We start from the raw sequence: 19,808 nt of genomic DNA, 5'->3' as shown, positions 1-19,808 counted from the left end.
ATGTACGAGCTTTGATGGTACCTTCCATTTATATTAACCATTTAATGTAATTTAATTTAAATGTAGATATCTTTTAATCCATTAAGTTTTGGGGAAGATACAATACAATCAATCCACCTGTCAACACTAAATCATAATTTCACTGACCCCACTTCAAATAAACAGCAACTCGCTGGTGTGGAATTAAACTCAACTTTGTCCCAACATACTGTTGTATAAAATACACTCTACCTTCAGTAAAATAACTAATAATAAGCAGGACAACACGTATGCATTTTTTTTCCGTTTATTATATCGCAAACAATAATGACATCCAGGTATATTGTTAACAGTTTGCTGAGTGAAGAGTGACACCTTAATGGCGAAAACATCATGAGCTGTCCTGTAGGAGCTTGTTGTGCAGTCTGAAGCTCTCGGCTGTGGTTCACAGGCAGGTTACAGAGGACAGGTGAGCCGGGGGAAGCGACCTACAGACAGTCAGAACGTGTCTGTCAGTCCCTTCACACACCAGACCAGAGCAGAACAGGGATTGCTTGGGACCTGCAAATGGCAAAAGGGGATTCTCTTCATCACTTGCCTACAACACCAGCAGCTGTGTTGTAGCTTTTTCCACTGATTCTTACAAAAGAAGCAGAACACACATCGTCCTGACCTTTCATAAACCACCTTCCTTGAGTAAACCAGATGAATACGTTTTTAATTTACATTTTATGGTCTGGCATGTCATAGCGTGATCCTGAGGAGACTAGCGTTCGTCATCAACAACAAAAGGAGGTTGATTTCTCAAACTAAACCAGATTGTACTGACAAATGTCTCCATTTTTGGCTTCAGCTAGAACATTTAACATTGGCATCTTCATTAGTCATGCCAAATGTACTACAAAATTAGCTGATTCTCCACCCAAAGTCTTTTCCTCAGAAGTTATGACAGAGAAAACAGCTTGTATAAAATAATAAGACCTTAGTAAGGGCGCACACATCGATGGGAGACGAGTTATATTCCCTGAAAGAGAGGGTCTCTCCTTTGGGACATCCTAGTCTGCCACAATCCCATTGCATTTACAGAAAAGGAGGGAAACCTCCTTCAAATAGCATCACACAACAAAACCAATGAACAGAGCTGTCTGAACTCATCAAGCCTGACGACCCAGGGCACAAAAATGTTAAGAGGAATAGTTTTATATTTGGAGAAACACACTTATCCGCTTTCTTGCCGAGAAAATGTATCGCACTCATGTTCTCACTCTCCAGCATGTTACTTGTTCATGTTGTGAAATCGTCACATATTAGTCAGCTAATACCGTTTTAATTTTTGCTGGGAAAATTCTTGATTCACCATTCTCCTTCAAGAAATGTTTGCTAAACTCTTACATTAAAAGAGTTTAAATCGCATATTATCATGTTTTTTGTACGGATGAAACAAAGAATATGTAATGCGTTTATTATGGGTTTTAGTGGTGCTGGCAGGCAGATTTTGTTAGCATTGCACAGAGCCGTGCTCGCCGTTTCCAGCCGTTCCCAGTATCTGTGCCAAGCTACACTAACCGGCTTCACTGTCATCCTAATGACACATTAAGGAGAAAAATGGTTTCATGTTCACAGCCAAGTTTTTTCCCTAGATCCAATATTCAATGTCTCCCTGGGTCAATATGTTGAAAGCAGTCAGCCTGCTGATGTTAAACTCTTTGAAACCTACGCACTCAAATTTGCAGGCAAGACATTTTTCTTGACTTTAGACATTGATATCTCCACAGTGGCTGAACAGACGTTTACCATTCAAAATGCATTTGAAATGTCCGTCTTTCTTTGTTCTTTTGCACATTTAGAGTGGTATCGATATTCTCCTGTAGCAAACAAGAGCGCAAATAAGCGTATCCCCACAAAACTACTTTAAGTACAGTCTCACCTCACTATTCAAACCAATTGGCCTCTGATAGGATCCAGTATTTGAGCTTTAAGAAGAACATTGTTCGGACAGCTCTGCCTCTGGTGCAGGTTTACATGCCGCAGTGCTACATCAACAGGTCACACGAGGCTCACAGCAGCCACTAGCAGGAGCTTGAGCAGCAGATCACCACATCCAGTACACACAGGAAAAGGAAAATGTGGCAAAGACGCAAAGATAAGAAAATCAGTTAAGCAGTGGAATTCTTTATTAGCCAAGAACTGCATTGGAATGAAAAGGCTAATCAGAAATTATAAGTTTATGCATTTATCAACATCATTAAATTTTAATGTCTTTGATCATCATTAAAGGACCAAAGATTTAGTGAAAACAGGGATGTGCAAGATTAATGAACCACCTTGTCAGCTACAGTTAGAAGCAAGATGTTTCATTTCTTTTGTCCTCCAAGGAGAGTGGAATGGTTGTTTCTACAGCTCGTACTGGTTTACAGTTTAACTTCCAGTCTCTCAGTTACAGCGCCGCAAAGATCAATAGCTGAACGTTTGAGCAAAGCCACTCAGAAGACGTTTGCATACGTGTGAGGTGAGTTTGTCTGTAGAGATCCTCGCTGCTCAGGCTTTTCGCATTCCCCTCCATATCTGATCCAGGAGCTGCCACCACCTCTTATTACAGCGAGGAGCTCTTTACAACAACAAAAGCATCAGACCCTTCTACAGACAAAACAGCATCCACAGATCACTTAGCATGTCTGCTATCATTTCCTCACTAATCCTAAATTCCCATCCAGTTCATCCTTTAGTGCGATAATACAAAATTGCCAAATCTCTTAATAACAAGCTAAATTTACATTTCATATTTTCACAGAAAACTGATTTTTTTTAATTTTTATTTTTTTTACTCAAAACCATTTTTATTATGCAGAACATATCTTTCACCCCTCAGAAATTAGAGACCTTTGCACATCCCAGATATCAAACCCAGGGGGCTCACTTTGACTCCTCGTCATGCCTTTATGTTTTCTCTTTAGCGGGTTTATGTTACACAAGGCTTCTGTTTGTAGGCTTCAGAGGCGCCGCGGGACAACTGAGCATCTTCTGACTTTACATATTTCCTATGACACACCGAACCCTGCCGAGACCGACCGTTCAGGGGACTAGAAGTGGACAGAGGCTTCAGTTCAACAAAAGTCTCACACGCAATGTCACAGGAGATCCTCTGGAGGTCCTTATCAAGTGCTGGAGATTAATCACGTGTAATCCCTGAACTCTGCTCAGGTGATACTGTGACGCGGAAGCCAAACAAACTTGCTCTCTACGTTGGGCCTCTTGTGAAGAACTCTGCGCGGTTATTCACAAAGCCACTTTTATACATTTTAACTTTGCTGCAGATTCATTAAATGGGATAATTTATCTAAAGCCTAACAGTGGATCATGTGCCACCGTGACAAGAGTACAAAGCTTTTTTTTAAGCCCCCGAGGTCCAAGGACAACAGTTTGAAACATTCGTATATATACAGCCATTAAAATATTACCTAGTTCCACATGAAGAGAAATGGTATGCACACTTGAGAAGTGATGTTATAAAGCTACAGATTATTTCAATAACAAAGCCCCACAGACAATCGCATCTTATCGCATCATATATGCTTTTCCAGCCTCATCTTTCCAAAGTTTCACCAAGCTAGGCACCAACAGACTACGACAGTGAAGGAGAGAAATAACAGAAAAAAAGAGAAAAGAAAATCCTAAATAAAAAAATAGACAAAAATAAATCTTACACATAAAGACACTGTCATTTCTTAAATTATCGGTTTTTAGTGCCCTACATTTTACACCCAGTCAAAAACATCTGCCTTCGGTTGGTCGGTAAGGCTGCGTGACAGACGGCCAGCCCCGTGGTAAACCTATGGTACTTCTAGACGTTATGTAAATTTACAGTATACAATTTTGGATTACCATGCAAGAATACTTTTTTGTGTAACATTTAATAGCTCGATCTACATCCAGGAATAATTTACATAGAAGGACAATAGTTATTGGACCAGAGATCGCGATGGGTAAATAACCATGGTGGTAAGTGCAGCCGGAGGAGATGATGTGCGGAGGTTTAGGTAAGGGGAGGGGGAGGGGGAGGGGGGGTGACAGAGGAGGTGGGATGGCAGGAGGGGAGGTGGGATCCAGAGGAGCGCCTGGGTAATTGAGGGTGTTGGTCCAATCCTCCAAGGTCCAAATCAGCGGCACTCCCACACTTTTACTGTTTGATCTACACTCCCAGTGACCACGTAGGGAGCAGCCTTGTGGAAATCTGCAGGACAAACAAAAAGATCATCAGAATAAAGCAATGTACCTCATTCTGCTCCCCTCTGGCAAATATATTTGGGCAGCCAAAAACAATACTTGTAGAGACTATGTGGGAAACACAGCATCTGAATCATTGCCAACATCTCTTATTCTTTCAGCGAATAAATCAAATAGCAGTTATCTGAGAATAATAGAACAATCGGTTAAGAATTGTAGGTGTGATTAAGAATGGGTACATCATCTTCCAGAGCCATAAAATAGCTGCATTTATTAAAGATAATGACGGAAAAATTGCCACAAAAAAATAGATAGAAGTGTGGATGAGATCGCTGCAGCCATACAGGTTCAAGTTGACTTATTGGGGCTGTCTGGTTTGAGCCCTTTAGAGTGACGTCGGCCGCATCGATACTTCGCTCACTACTGATTGGTTAATGAATAATGAAGTGAAATAGCAATTCAATCTGATTATCAGTCTATTTAAAAAGCAGAATGCAAACGCCTTTGGGAAAAAGCACTTGGTATTGTGTTGTACGTACAGACAGGACAATGCTTTTTAGAAAACAGGAAAAAAAAAAAAAAAAATAATCCTACAATGGTTTCAAATAAAGGTGCTTTGTCTTTTCCACACCTTCTCCAGAATTCATCACATCAATAGCTCACAGCGATATCCTCTTTGGTTGAAGTAGGATTTAAGAGGACTGGGTTTCAAACGGCTTGCCAAGGAAAAGTTGGCTAAAGAGCTCCTCAAGAGAGTTACCGAGCCTTGATCTGCTGAAAAGCTGCAGATACGAGGAGGGGGAGGCGGGAAAATCCTGGAGCGCTTGTCTACCTCTTAAACCCCAGCTGCCAGCTACCCTCAGGACGCTCAGACTGCCGGTGGAGCCACATGGGCTTCTTTACAATTATTCAACCTTTGGCTAAAGCAGATATTTGTGAAACCAGCTCCACTGTCCAATGAACGTGGAATAAAGCAGGTTCCTGCTGCACCTCAGGAGACCACCTGGTCAAACAATAACAAGAATGAGAGGGGGGGTTGCTTACCCAGAGAGGTAACAAAGTGTTCGTGGGCACACAGGGTTTTCATGCAGCGCTTGTTCTTGTAGTCCCAGATCCTTAAGGTTTTATCATCTGCACAGGTCACAATGAACTTGCCTCCAGGGTGGAAGAGGATACCACGCACCCAGTTGTCATGGCCAACCTGTGAGAAAAATACATACACACTGCTAAAGACGCCGGATGCAAACTCAAATTCCTCCCATTCATGGAAGCTAAACGCTCTCACTCGAGATATTTTACCCAAATATTTAGATAAACATACAAAAAAAAAACATCCTCACCAGTGTCATAAGGCACATGCCAATGCTAACATCCCACATCTTGATGGTTTTGTCTCTGGAGCCAGACAGCAGGAAGGGACCCGGCTTACCACTCTTCTTGGTCTGGTTAAAAACAAAGAGGGGGAAATGAAATATCAATAATGATGCAAAAATGATACAAAGTAAAAAATCAACGAAATAAAATACTGCACATTATTTTGAATAATCTCATCAAATCCTCTTCCACCAGAATAAAAAATAAATAAATAAAGCACACTTGAAATCCACTTGTCATCCATCACAATGGGGGATTAATTTATATAAATTCATTAACTGCAACATTTACCACCAAGTACTGCCAACGCAAAGCTGTTTAAAGCTGCATCAGGAACACTGGATAGTTTTAACCACGGCAGTAGAGATTGTGTTCTAACAGACTTGCAGGTACATCCAGGCAACAACCGCAGAATTAAGTGTTTCACCGCTTTGGACTGTTAAAATGTTTTGGTGTAAAAATATCTCAGCAGAAATCAAGCATCGTGAAATTGATGATTCGATGAAATTGCTGTCTTGGGCAAATATCTCACGCACAAAACCAGACTTCTTCTTCTTCTTTGACTTAACATAACGTTGTGTTGAATGTTAGGCAGACTTCAGAGTCACTGTATTTCACTCATTTCTTTTACATTTGTACATGTTCATTAGTTTTTATGCTCAGGCTTTTTCCCCAATACTCCCTGTACTGTTTGTTCTTGTTATGTTACTGTGGCGTTAATTAAATTGAAGTATAATCTAAAAACATTTTTTAAAAGCAGCTGAACATCCAGAATAAAATACCTGGGGGTGTTTTGTGCATGTTTCAAGAAACAAAACAACAAAAAGCAAAAAGCAGCTTCTGTACAAGTGGAAGAGAGTGGGACGACTGCTGCAAGGGCAAATATTGTTTTAATCTGAAGAGCCTAAAATTGGACACTTGAGATCACAAGGCATGAGGAGGGAGTCTGGGCTGCCTCTAGGCCATGCTGATATACAGTCAGAATATGCAATCACACTCTTCTTCTCAGCGGTGTCTGAGCGGTGACGTATGACATTCTCGACATGGCTACGCATGTAGAGAAGGAACACGCTCTGCATCCCTTGTTGGTGTGAAAACGAGTTCATCGCTGTGAGAACATGTTACATGACTGCGAGTTAACATGTTGGGTCTGCTTTCACTCAAGGATGACCATGAGCTCCATCACCACGCTTTGTTTGTGTGTGAGGGTTGTACAATAACAACTATCTGACTTCTCAGTTGGTTGACCGGCGAGTCATTGTCTCATGTGGGCCAGCGTCTGGAAAATAGGTTTCTAGTCCTGCCTATTTATCACCTGTGAACGGCAAAATTGGCCCATTTAAAATGATCTGCTACTGGCCCACTGCTTTCATGATAAATTACACCACCAGAGCATTAGTATGGAATTGTCACATTGAACTGTTTGTCTGGCCTCTCCAGTTGAGTTTATAATTGTATTGTCTGCCGTTGTATTGATAACTTGCTTAGTATTTTACAAATTAGAGCTTTTTTATTTGATGGACAACAGGTGAGGGAAGTGGGCAATTAATGCAATCGTTGTCTGCCCGAACAGTATGTAAAACCGGCTACTGCGACAAGCCTAGTGTCCATCCAACCTTGCTTATAGTTTAGCCTATGTAAGTAACTGTAAAAAGACGTGCAGAGCTCAAGAGGTTTAGCTTGAGATACCTCCAAACCTTCAAGGTCTGCAGATGTTTCAGAGAAAGAGGTGGTCCTTTACCTCGGAGCCTGTGGCCTCTTGGATGGTGGGGTGGGCGCTCTCTGGTGCCCAGGAGATGCACTCGACCACATGTTCGTGCTCCCGCAGCTCAGCCTTGCAGTCTTTGGAGGCCACGACCCACACGCGCACCGTTTGGTCGTTGGAGCAGCTGGCGATCAGTGTGCCGTCTTGGTTGGGCCGCACCATGCGGACCCACTCCCTGTGGCCTGTGAAGGTCTTCACACAGTAGCTGATCAAAAGAAAACGGTACAGAAATGATGATATTGTCAGAGTGGATGAGATCAATCAAACAGTAATAGCATGCTTAAAAAACAAATAGTGGTTTTAAGGATGTCTATGGAGGGTGCATACCCAGTTGCCACCTCCCACATTTTTATGGTTTTGTCCCTTGAGGCAGAAACAATGTGATCTCCATTGGGCATGATGGCTACAGACGAAACATTGTGGTCATGTCCTGTAAAACAGAAAAGACAAAAAACAAGTTCTCAGTAAGAGCCAGAAACCATTTAAAAGCTTTCTGAGCATCCACTCAACATTTGAACGTAGTGTAAAATGTAATCTATCATTTCAGAGGGCAACACCCATCGGAATTATACTCAAAATTCAGCGACAATTTTACATGTCTTCAGCCACCGACAGCGTCAAAAAATGATGGGTTTGGTCATAATTAGCCAATTAAATGACAAGCGAGGCAGCCAATTTTCTGGGGCTTACTTTGTTCCACAGAGAATAAGCGATGCCTAATTACCTAGACACTGGGCCATATTTAAGCTGCTAAACAGTTGAAGACAACAGTAAGTGTACTCTGAAAAGGCCAGCTTAAGAGTGTGTGTGTGTGTGTGTGTGTGTGTGTGTGTGTGTGTGTGTGTGTGTGTGTGTGTCATCAGGCTACAATTATGGGTGGCAGCTACACAGAAGAGTGCTATCTGGTGCTGAAGAGGATAATTAAACTGCTGTCCAAATCGGCACTAATCTACTTCACCAGTTGGCCTCATGCTTTTTTTTGTAACAAAAAAGGAGAAGTGGGTGAAAAAGGATGGACGGTTGATGAATTAAACGTGAATGTAGACGCGGGGAAATAAGGAGGATTGAGGGGGGGGGGGGGGGACTACACACAGGGATCAGTTTGATAGAAGGTTTTTGACAGCGATCTCTGCATTTAGATTTTTCTGCAGTGTGAACGCAGCTTGTCTGTTTGAGGAGGTGTGCCAGGAGCTCACACCTCCTTAAAAAAAAGATTAGCAGCGAGTGAAATCTGTTGCTCACTTGCACAAAATGCAGGATTTACAACTCCAGCATAAATGTAAGAATGTGCCAGAGCACTTATTGTCTGTTCACTAAGTAGGCTTATTTATTTCACTAACATTCATTCATGTCGGATTCACAGTCAGACATTAATGGGCACTTCTAGCAGACTTATGAAGAGGAGAACAAAAAGCTTCATATTGTTTGGGCTGCTGCTGGCTGGTTGGTGGGGGGCCTTCTCACAATTCCAACAAGGAAAAAAAAGAAATCCTTAAAATCTGCAGGGCCTGAGGGCACATGTAGACTGCTGCCATCATTTACTTGGCAATTAGGGTGTGAAAACGGGGGGTGTATGCCAAAGGAAAAGGCAGTAAAGACTCTCAGATAACCAAAAAATTATGTAGATAGGCTAATTGTAGATTTACAATTTAAATGATACATTATAAGAAGAGCTGGATCCAAGTGCCTGTAGAAGTATTACGTGGTGCAGAGTGGACATGATGGCTAAAACAGTCATTTTTGGTGTGTAGGGTGATGCGAACTGGAGCAGATTGAGGCTCATCAGCAGCATCAAATGTGACAACGAACAACATCTGCACCACCTCAGCCCCACGTACAGTCACAAGCTACATTTATAATGCAATGACATGGAAACTATAACAGAGAGCATTAGTAACAAACAGCAACACGTGGTAGCAGCTGTGATGCATATCTGCAAATTCCCACCAATGCACATCGAAAAAAGTGGTTGTACAAAGCATTTATAAAAAAGAAAAATAATTCCTACCATGCATGGTCCTGATGCACTCAAAGCCTTGGAAATCCCACAGCTTGATAGTCATGTCTGCAGAGCAGGATGCTAGCAGTTTGCCGGTCTGGTCAAAAGAGATGTCCTGCACCGAATCCGTGTGGCCCTTCAGTGTGCGCTCAAAGTCTCCAGTCTCGTAGTCCCAAACCTGGAGAACATATTCATACATTAGCTTTAGAGAAAACTATGTATACAAGAACATACATAATTCTAACAGGCATAGAATAACTGAGAAACACACGTATGCTGTTCATTTCAAACTAAATCCCTTTCCAAACCCCGGCAAATGTCTCAACGTCTGTGGCCCCATGTCACCTCGTTTCTCAGCTGAACAGTCCAGCAGCCAAAACAAGCTGACCAGAGAAGTCATATTACAATCCCAAAAACAAGATACGCTGTTGGCAGAATGCTTAAAAATTACCTGCGATGACCTCGCACAGGCCTCAGTTTACAGGCGCCACACACTCTTTATATATTGAATTACAAAGTCTGTGACGCGTTGCTGTTGCTAATGGAAGGGATGCATGTGCCAGGATGCGGATTATTATTAGTTAGGCCTGATAAAAACAGAGACAGTTTATTGTGCACTGACAGTCGGAGTACAAACAGAATACGGAGCGTAGTAGTAAGCCTCATTTTCTAGCCTCAGAAAGCTATTACGTTTATGGATTTCAAGTAGACAGACTGTGTGTCACGGAGGGATAAACCCTCCTTGGTTCCTCTTGGAGTGGGGGATTTTCGGCAGACGGTGACAAGAGACCCCCCTTCTCCTCTCCTCCCCCTTCCCAATAGTCCTTCTGCCTCCACCCCAAAGGAAGCTACAGACAGTGCAGATGGCTGAGAGGTACAAAGTGCAGAGGGGGGTTTATCCTGGAGAAGATCAACGCAGTCAACGTGTTTGGAGGAACACCAGGTTTACACACATAAAACCGTATTTAGCTGCAGCATCCGAGACACACATAATCCATGAACTACCTGTAACTCAATGCTGCGACACTGGTACTCCTCCAAAGCATTATTGAAGCAGAAAAGTTACCCTGTTTCATGATGATTAATAGTTGACATTCTTTCAGGGAAAATGCCTTCAATCTTTGTCAATCAAAGCCCAACAATAACACAAAGACTTTCTTTGTATATGAAATGTGTGATGTAAACTGAGTAAGCTGACTCCCAAGCTCTCTGCCCTTGTTTAAATTAACCTAGCCTCTGGTTGACATGGCTGAGTGAGCACAGCGCTGCGCCCAGGACCGGCTGATTTACATATTGGGAAATGGTAATATCTTGCCATGCAAAGATCTGCCATGTAAGCAGAGGGAAGAGGACGAGGGAGAAAAGGGCGAGGATTAGAATCAGACAGTTCCAGAACTAACAGGGCAACACAAGTAAGAGAAGAAAGGGTGAAAGAGGAGAATGGTTCGACTATGGAAAACAAAACATGCGACACATAACACCCTACATAAATAAGGGATCTAGTCTTGTTCCAGACTTCTGACCCGCATCTCAGATTTGTTCAGGCATCAAGAAAGTCAGTGTTATCGTTCTGCATAGAAACTAACAAGGTAGCTACTGTACATTCATGGAGGCCACAAAAATGGCGAGAGGAGCTTGACGTAGCTGCACAGATTGCTGTAAGTCGACGTACAGAAATAACTCAAAGTCTTTCTTTGTCTGGACCAGTAGCTTCCTAGAGTCTTCACTGGTTGCCTGGCCAAGAAATAATCACACAACCCCTTAACTAGTGATCTTTAGAGATGCTGGAAGGGGGACTTTCTAGCCATTTCACAGTTTCAATCTATGCTAAACTAAGGTCCTGCTAGCTCCAGCTACATATTTACCATACAGATATGAGTGATAGCAATGTTCTCATTGAACTTGTGACAACAAAGTCAATAAGTGTATTTCTAAATGCCAAACTACTGCTTCAAGTTCACTGCTTTAGGATAGGAAAACAGCCAACATCAGCACAATTTCAGGCTGAATGAATTAAATTAAAAAAAGAATGTCAGTAGCCTGATTATCAGGCTAGGCAGCCTCTCGGGCACGGAGATGGAAAGCCGATGAGCCTCTCAGTCAGTGACGGAGTGAAAAGAGCACAAGGTCTACTCCTTAAAAATTTAGCAGAGCCATTCAGGAGGAGAAAAGTAGGACAGAGGGGGAGTCAGGCCAGGCCACAGAGAGACGAGGCAGCCAGGAAAAGAGGTGCAAGAAAGAAGGGCTGAATTTTAGATTTGGGCCCGGGCCTGCCTCCTCCTGCGGGATGGATGACTCCGATGGTGGTTAGCCATGGTGGGGCAGCTGATGCTTTCGGTGGAAGATAAATGAGGCAGGATGTTGGGAGGCGGGGTTGCAGTGGGAGGGAGGGGTGGGGTTGGAAGAGGAAGAAGATGCCAAAACAGAGAGAGGAATCCCTGCTGTGTGGGTGTAGCTGAGGAGTTGTACACGTGTCTCTCATTGTCTCATGAATAAAATATACAGAACAAACAGCTCAACAGAGTATTGGCATTGTGCAGTGAGGCAGGGGAGAGCTGCTGCAAAAATAGCCTAGACAGACTATGGAGTTTATATATGGAATCTAGGGATACATAGGACAGAGAGGAGACATGTAATCAGGCGTCTAGGAAGGAGTTAGAGCAGTGGAGGTGAAGCTTTAGAGCGAGGTATAATAGATGGAAGGGGGAAGAGAGGCGCAGCATTAAACAGGGTGAGCAAAAGCCTGTGTGGTAGAGCTGACACCAAGCTGGCACTAAATTAAAAAAAGATCACTCTCAATTTTAAAACGGAAGCCTATTATTGTGTTGGAGGACGTGTGAGAACAAACAAACAAAAAGGACGCTGCGTTCGGTCTCTAAAGCCAGATGATGTTTAAACCGATGGCAATTAATTCCACTGTACAGTATTTAAAATGTTAGTTTATCTTATTCCATTTTATATGTATATATTCTACCTATCTCTGCATTTTACTCGTACCATTATGTCTCTTTCATTTCATGTCTTAAGTATACTGTATATGTTTTATTGTTGGAGGAGCCTGGGACTTAAGATTTGTATTGCCAACAACTACCCTGTAGCTTTTGTGCATATGACAATAAAGCCTTTGAATCCTTGAATGTGTTTAGAATAACCTTGGCCGCACCCTGTATGTCTTCATTTTTAGTTGGCCAATATTCAAACAGAGGAAGCTCCAGAATCAGACACATTTTTAGTCTTTGGACTAAAGCAGGCATGTACAGTATGATTTCAAACATCTTCAATGAAATAATTAGCATAATCAAATATTACACATGCAGAGCCACAGCTGTGCCATCTGTGTAGGCTGGGCATGGGTAGCTGGAAGGCATCATGCACTGAATAATGGCTTGTAGAATCTAGTCATTTAGTAAAATCTAGTGAAGCCTTATCGTCAATCTATACTGACTGTAAGCAAAAATCCTTCTCTCAGCCAATATTAGAAAAATATGTTGTTCTTTAAAGACAGGAGGATATCCTGTACAACACCTTGTTGTATGACTACTGTACATGTCTCAGTTTTTACTTCAGTGTCTGTAACAACGTACAGTCAGATTTGTGTTTGTAGTTCAGTTGCTAGTAGAGCAACCAGATATTCAGCTGCACAGCTGAGTTTTGTTTACGTTCCCTGTGGTTTGTTCATCCTCTTGAGTTTAAAAAAGAGAAACTGTCAGTTTGTCTGCCAACAGTTTTGAAAACTCATCGATACAGCCATCGCCAGGCGACTCAAACCATACGGCCAGATGTTTGAGAGACTAACCACCAGCATCTATATTCTCAACACATTTTGCTTAATTATAAACTTTTACTCAACACATGATGGCATCTGTGACCTCAGATTGACATCAATACTATTGTCTGATCATTATTATTGTCTGACAACATTAACAGCTGACACCATTTCGCTGAATTACAAATTAGCCTGAAGCAATAAAAATCCTAAAAATCAAAAGATGTCAGAAAAGCTGCTTTTCATCCCTGGAAAACAGAAATGTTTCAAGGTCATCGTAAGACTTGTTCCTCTGCCAAGGAGGCTATGTTTTCTGTTTGTTTGTCAGCAAGTTTATGGAAAACCTAATGTCCCGATTTTCATGAAACTTGGTGGAAAGGTTAAGCATGCGCCAAGGAAGAACCACTTCATCATTGGTGAGCAGATCCAAATCACGATGCCAATAAATACACGCCATAATAGCTTGTGAAAACATCTATGGCAGAGGTCGGAGCTCCTTCCCCGGAGTGCCCTTCTAGTTATCCATGTTTCTATGTACTGTGGCTTAGGAAACCCTGAAGTGTACTGAGAGATGCAACAACATAAAAGACATACAGTACATGGTTATGTTGAACAGAAAACAAACATCAATAGATGAACACAAAAGATCAGAGTTATTTGATCATGTGCAATGGAGGAGCACAACCCTGCCACTTTGGAAAACCTGCAGACTCTCAGCAGGTTATGGTTAATGAACCATGGAAAACACCATTTAAAAATAAATAAACAAATTAAGGATATTTAGTTCCGCAGCCACATTTGAAGGCAAGCCCTGCAGCAATCCATTATCAGACCATCACTCCCACCATACGGCAGCACTGACCTTTATTGTTGCGTCCTCAGAAGCAGACACCATGACACTGAAGACTGGGTGGAAGATGACGCGGGTGACTGGACTGCGGTGGCCACTCAGCGCGTACCTTTCTGGTGGGCGTGGGATCCACTCTTTGGGGTCGCGCTTTAGAGTTATGGGCCCACCCAGGGTGATCTCCTCCTTTGCTTCATTCAGTTTGGATTCAAGCTCCATCACCTGCACGGGCGCGTACAGGTACAAGTTAACAGTGTCGAGGCAGAAAGTTGAGAAATATGCACATGTGTGTAAAGATAATTACACTAGGGAGGCTGTACATAAAACAAAAGGTGTTTAAAACGAATAATTTAACATTAGGATTAATGCTTGGTAGACTTTCTTTTGGGTTCAGCAGTAACGTGATGAAGCATTCACAAGACTACAATCCCCACAAGCATTCTTTGAGGAGAAAACACCCACACAAACCTTCTTTTGTAATCTGATGACTGAGGTCCATTTCTTTTCCAAAAGGCCAGCGTACTTCTTATCCAATTCCTCATTCTATGGAGAAACAGAAGGGGGAACAGACTGTCAGGCAAACATGCGAAGAAAGCCAATCAAAGTCATGGGCTCAGCATAATCGGTGAGGCCTGTGGGAGGGGGGCCAGCTGGGGTGGCATGCTGAGGTCTTTGGCTATAGTAAGAAAGAACAGGGAATTATTTACACACCCCTCACAGGGCAACACTGACTGCCAGACACCAGCAACCTACTGTACAACACACACGCACACACATATATACACTACACATAAACACACAGTCCTAATCCGTCTCACACAAGCTAATCTCCTGCAGACAAGAAAGGCTTATGCCGTTTACAGCCACACACCCGGTACTGGAGGCAGCGGTGGAAGTTAACTTGTGGCAGTCTTGGCAGACAAGTCTGATTCCACCTGCAGGTTAATACCACAAGCTGGCCACTAGCTTTTACATAACGGACTTCATGGATGGCACATACAGGCTGCTTCTTACTGCCAAGAAACCAAACAAACAATGTGGTGGCATTCATTCTCTGGCGCTGCAGACAAACTGAAAAAATAAAACTGGGGCTGCTAACTAATTATTATTTTAATTATCAATTAAGCTGCTGGTTATTTTCTTCAATAATTGACCAATCCCTTGGTCTAAGAAATGTCAGAAAATAGTGACAAATGTCCTTCACCTTTTCCCAGAGCCTAAGGAGATGTCCTCAATTTACTTGCTTTGTCCAACCAAATTATATAAGACAAAGAAAAGCAGCAAATCTTCACATTTGAAGACATTGATGATTTAAATGATTATTCAACTCTAGCAGATTCATTTTCCTTCAACGGACTAATTGTGTTGGCTCTAAATTAAACTAAAAACTCTAATTTGCTAATATTCATGAAGGTCTCAACCTCTAAAAATGCTCTAATTACTTAGAAATCGTATTTTAAAAATATGATAGTTTTAAGTCTTTCCCTTAAATAAAATACAAACACAGGCAAACAATAATAAAGATGTGTTATTCTATACTCCCAATTCATCAGTTTTGGTGCCACTGTGTGTCCAACAATGCCTTAAGGCTGTTACTGACTATCAAAGCATCAAAAACCCACATTGACAGACGGCCACGAGTGTCAGTGAGGGAGAAAATGAGTGTTGCGCTCCAATTTCACAGCTAGCTCCTCAAGCCTTGACTGGAAACAAAAGAAGACCTAGAGGTGTGGCGAATTGCAGGCACCAACGATGCTTATATTTGACACTTCTCAATGACAAGTGGTGAGTCCTCAGACAAACATGAGGTGTATACAAGGACAAAGACATGAGACACTGCAGAGAAATGAAGGAGAAAGAAAACGGAGAGCGGGGAACCCAGTTTGGACAAGCCTGCCATCATCTAATCTGCCATCTGCCTGGACACGCTGTCCGTTACACCAACACACACACACACGAGAAGTGCCAGACTTCACTGCAGCCTGCCAGTCTGTTGACAGTGGATAGTAACCACGCATGTGTGCGTTTGTATATGCATGCAGGTATGTAGATTTTATTTTATGAGGCCAATAGAAAACTAAAGCACGATGACCCCTATTTATTATTCCTACTGTGAACCTGCCAGAGCAAATAGTCTCACGTAGCATTTACCTTAAAACTGTCACTCAAGTAGCCACAAATGGCTAAGATAAAGAAGATTAAATTAACTGTGAACAAAATGAGAACCACTTTTTTAAAAAAAGACATAAAAATGCCAAACAATGTGGCCTCAGGTTAACGGTGCTAAATCACTTGGTTGTTTAGTATGGTGTGGTGTTATTAAGGTGTGTGAGTGTGGCTGAGTGTCTAATACCCAACAGGGTGCACCTTTCCCTCCGTGCCATTCATCTATTATTTAGCCTGCTTCCACAGAGAAAACGTCTGGAAGAGGAAGGAATAAAGACACAGAGGGGGTGAGGGTTTCACGTGAACACAAGGTGAAAGAAGCGGCGCTATAGAGAGGCAGAAGAAAAAAGACTTAAATAAAAAAAAGAGTCTTAAATTAATCAGTGTAACATCACAGACAGGAGTACGAGTTAACATATAGCCAATCGGAGGGCGTGCAACTTGGAAGTACAGGAATCTGATTTCAGCAGCACAATTTGTTAAAATACTCAACATTCCCACCTCTATGTTTTGAACTACAGTACATTATATCAGAAATAATATAATGACTATGAGGTTTACATGCTGACTTCCATCTTCAAAAGGGAGATTGATGACGTTTACAACAGGATCAGAATCATAGACGTTTTTATAAATAGTGTCCTCTCTTATTAAGACAATGGGACGATTATGCTGAACATAGAAACAAGGCAACCAATGAATAAAATGTTCAGTCACCTGACCTCAGTCCAATTTAGCATGTGTTCCAGATGCTTAAGATCATATTGAAATCTAAAAGCCCTCACAACAAGCACAGAGTAGACCTGGTGGAGCTTCACAAATAGCTACTGACTGCAAAGCATTCATGGCAAGTAATAAATATGACTTCTGAGTATGTGTGTGAAGGGTCACTTTCTATCTGATGTGAATGTGAACATGTTCATCGTTTCAAATCAAATGTGCAGGAGTCCAAAACAACATTGATGGTGTCATTATTATGCTAGTTATACAATGATTGTACACTGCTACAATTGTTGCACTGGAAAATTCTGGCTAAGAAACAAAGAGAAGAGGAAAAGGTACAAAAAGGACAAACAAGAAGAACATGTTCCAGGTGCAGTGTTACTTGCCGTGTTTTGTGTTATGCAGAACATTTAATGAGAAGGGAAAAATAAACTGTGGCCACGTTATTTGGTAAACCTGTACAATATATTGTTTCATAATACAACAGCTGTGCCATGACTTCTATCATTATGAAGTTTATAATGCTCCGTTTTTGTAGACACTATCAGAAATGTGTTGAGTCAATTATATGTTTAATATTGAGGTCATAGTTTAAGGTGGCGTTGTACTGGACTACATTATATTGAGGTGTTTTTTTGACCTCCTATTTACATACAAGAGAAAGAACACCTCTCAGTATAATGCAGTGTAACTACACCACTATGATCTCAATGCAAACACACCTCTACGAGACCTCTATGATCATAAAACTAGACTTTATGGCACAACAGCGGTAATGGATTACATGAGTGTGTACAGGTGTACCTATTTCCAATTAATTGTTTTAATCCCAACACATTCTCATTTTATCAGAAGGCAACGCCAATAATGTAAAAATACACGACACATATCACAGTGCTATTATAAATGCAATATTTACAAGTGGATAAAAGCTCAAGATGAATTAGCAGCAGCATGTAGCATAGACCCCCTAATCAGACAGACCACCATAATTGGGAGCAGGTGCTCCCGGTCACACTCGTGAACGTGTTGTCTAAAATGAGAAAGAAAGTGGAAATCAAGGCATATTGTTTGTATAAATTGGTCTGATTGGCTGTGCGGATGTGTGTGTCCACCGTTAATCTACTCACATTATCTAATTCCGCCTCCTTCTTGAAAGTGGAATACGCTTCTTCATATCCATTGGAACGTAGATAATCGGCTATCGCTCGATTTCTGAAACAGACAAAGAGGACCCGTAATTAGTTCTCCTGATTAACAGACAAGATAGGTGTTAAAGTGCCACGAGAAAACGATGTGATTAATGCAGTTGTATTCAACACTGTAAAAACAAAGACAGAAAATTAGCATGTTCAGGAAACGTATCAGACAAAGATTTTACACAATCACGGTTTTAGCCATATAATAAAAATGCTTGGCATGCATAAATGCAGTGTAGCACTACCTATAACAATACACACAGACAGTCTCCTGCTCACACAAAAACCACACACACACACACACACACACACACACACACACACACACACTTGACACAAATCAAGATCACATCTGTCTGGCTTCTATAATGAGCTCTTGTTGCTGTGGGCAAATAATGGGATGGGATGACTCCCTATGGTGTAGATATGGTGAAAATGAGAGTCAGCGTACATCCCACCATCACCTACATACTCACAGAGAAAGACAGACAAATCATAGATAGGGCTGCAGCTAACAATTACTTGCATTGTTGATTAATCATTTGGTCTATAAATTGTCAAAAACAGTGAAAGATGTCGCAGTTTCTTAAGATTCAGTTTATTATGATATAAAACTGAGAAAAGCAGGATATCATCCATATTTGAGATGCTGGAAAGGGTAGGATCATCCCTGTGAACTGAAAAGGCTTCTGGATACTTCCATTTTACTCCACTTCATCTCCTTTTCATGTATAAGTTTACAGACAAGCATAAGTAGACGCCACACCTTTCAGAAAGCCGACACAAAGATGGTGGGGATGGGAGCAGGGGTGTGTTTCTGTCCTACTATTTCAAATATGTGAAGAGAGATGTCTAGATAGGACAGACAATAGACTAGACATGCAGAGCTGAAGGTGAGGAGAAAGGAGGCCATCTTCACTCGTCGTCCTTCTGTCTCCTGGGCTGCCATAAGGGAAACACACACTGCCACACACCCACACATGCCACACACCCACACTGCCACACACCACACTGCCACACACGGTTTACGACTGCAGCCTCAGCAGCAGCTCAATTTACCAAGAGTTATTATGAGCTTCAAATCAGTTAGTCTCAATAGTTCAGGCTTTGATGCTTAATCTAATTAGATTTTTATGAGGGTGCAGAAAAGTAAATTCTTCATTTGAATTCCTTTTCTTTCTTTCTTTTTTCAAACGAAAATATTCCACTTAGTGTATATACAGTTCACGCCATGTTGTGTTTTTAGAGTAGAGTAGGGAAATACTTTGAATCAGGCCCGGCAGTTATTCAATATTATCGTATATACATTTTATTGTGACAATATAATGATAGTGCTGTGTTAAAGCACTATGAAAGTAGAGCAGTCATATGTGTGTCATTATCACAATATGGACTTTCACAATAAACACGAGACGGGCCAGTGATTTACAGAGAAACCATAATGCTGTCAAACATAAAGAACGTCCTCCAACTCTAACTATTCATTTGTGTTTACCAGTGGCGCCAACTATTCAGGCTCCGATAGCCCGACTCACATGTTTTAGCCAACAGAAGACACACTGTTAAAGCACCCAGGAGGACCTCGAACTTAATGAATTTATGTTTTTCCATGTTTCAGGATTCAAACCAGGATTAGACTAAAAAATAAAAATGCTAATCTAGAGTCATCTCTTTAGCTTTAACAAATTAAAAATCGAAATACAATCATCTCTTTTGACCCAGTAGAAGTATGTGGTGGTGACTTATCAGCAGAGACCCTGCCTCTG

At 41.6% G+C, this 19,808-nt stretch overlaps 1 protein-coding gene across 3 annotated transcripts in view; it reads right to left on the bottom strand.

The window, feature by feature from the left end:
- Positions 1–272: 272 nt before the first annotated feature.
- Positions 273–19,808, bottom strand: part of LOC115017538 (lissencephaly-1 homolog) — a 37,995-nt gene continuing 18,459 nt past the window's right edge. For all 3 annotated transcript variants that reach the window (XM_029446071.1, XM_029446073.1, XM_029446072.1), the window contains exons 3-11: positions 17,974–18,058; positions 14,423–14,497; positions 13,970–14,176; positions 9,351–9,519; positions 7,670–7,772; positions 7,319–7,547; positions 5,544–5,645; positions 5,248–5,404; positions 273–4,210 (exon numbers count right to left, since the gene is read on the bottom strand). In XM_029446071.1, coding sequence (XP_029301931.1) covers positions 4,137–4,210; positions 5,248–5,404; positions 5,544–5,645; positions 7,319–7,547; positions 7,670–7,772; positions 9,351–9,519; positions 13,970–14,176; positions 14,423–14,497; positions 17,974–18,058 — 1,201 coding nt within the window. In that variant the 3' untranslated portion in view covers positions 273–4,136. The remainder of the gene's footprint in view (positions 4,211–5,247; positions 5,405–5,543; positions 5,646–7,318; positions 7,548–7,669; positions 7,773–9,350; positions 9,520–13,969; positions 14,177–14,422; positions 14,498–17,973; positions 18,059–19,808) is intronic.

This window comes from Cottoperca gobio, chromosome 13 (assembly GCF_900634415.1).
Source record: "Cottoperca gobio chromosome 13, fCotGob3.1, whole genome shotgun sequence".
NCBI lineage: Eukaryota > Metazoa > Chordata > Actinopteri > Perciformes > Bovichtidae > Cottoperca > Cottoperca gobio.
This window is presented reverse-complemented; position numbering and strand designations above follow the sequence as displayed.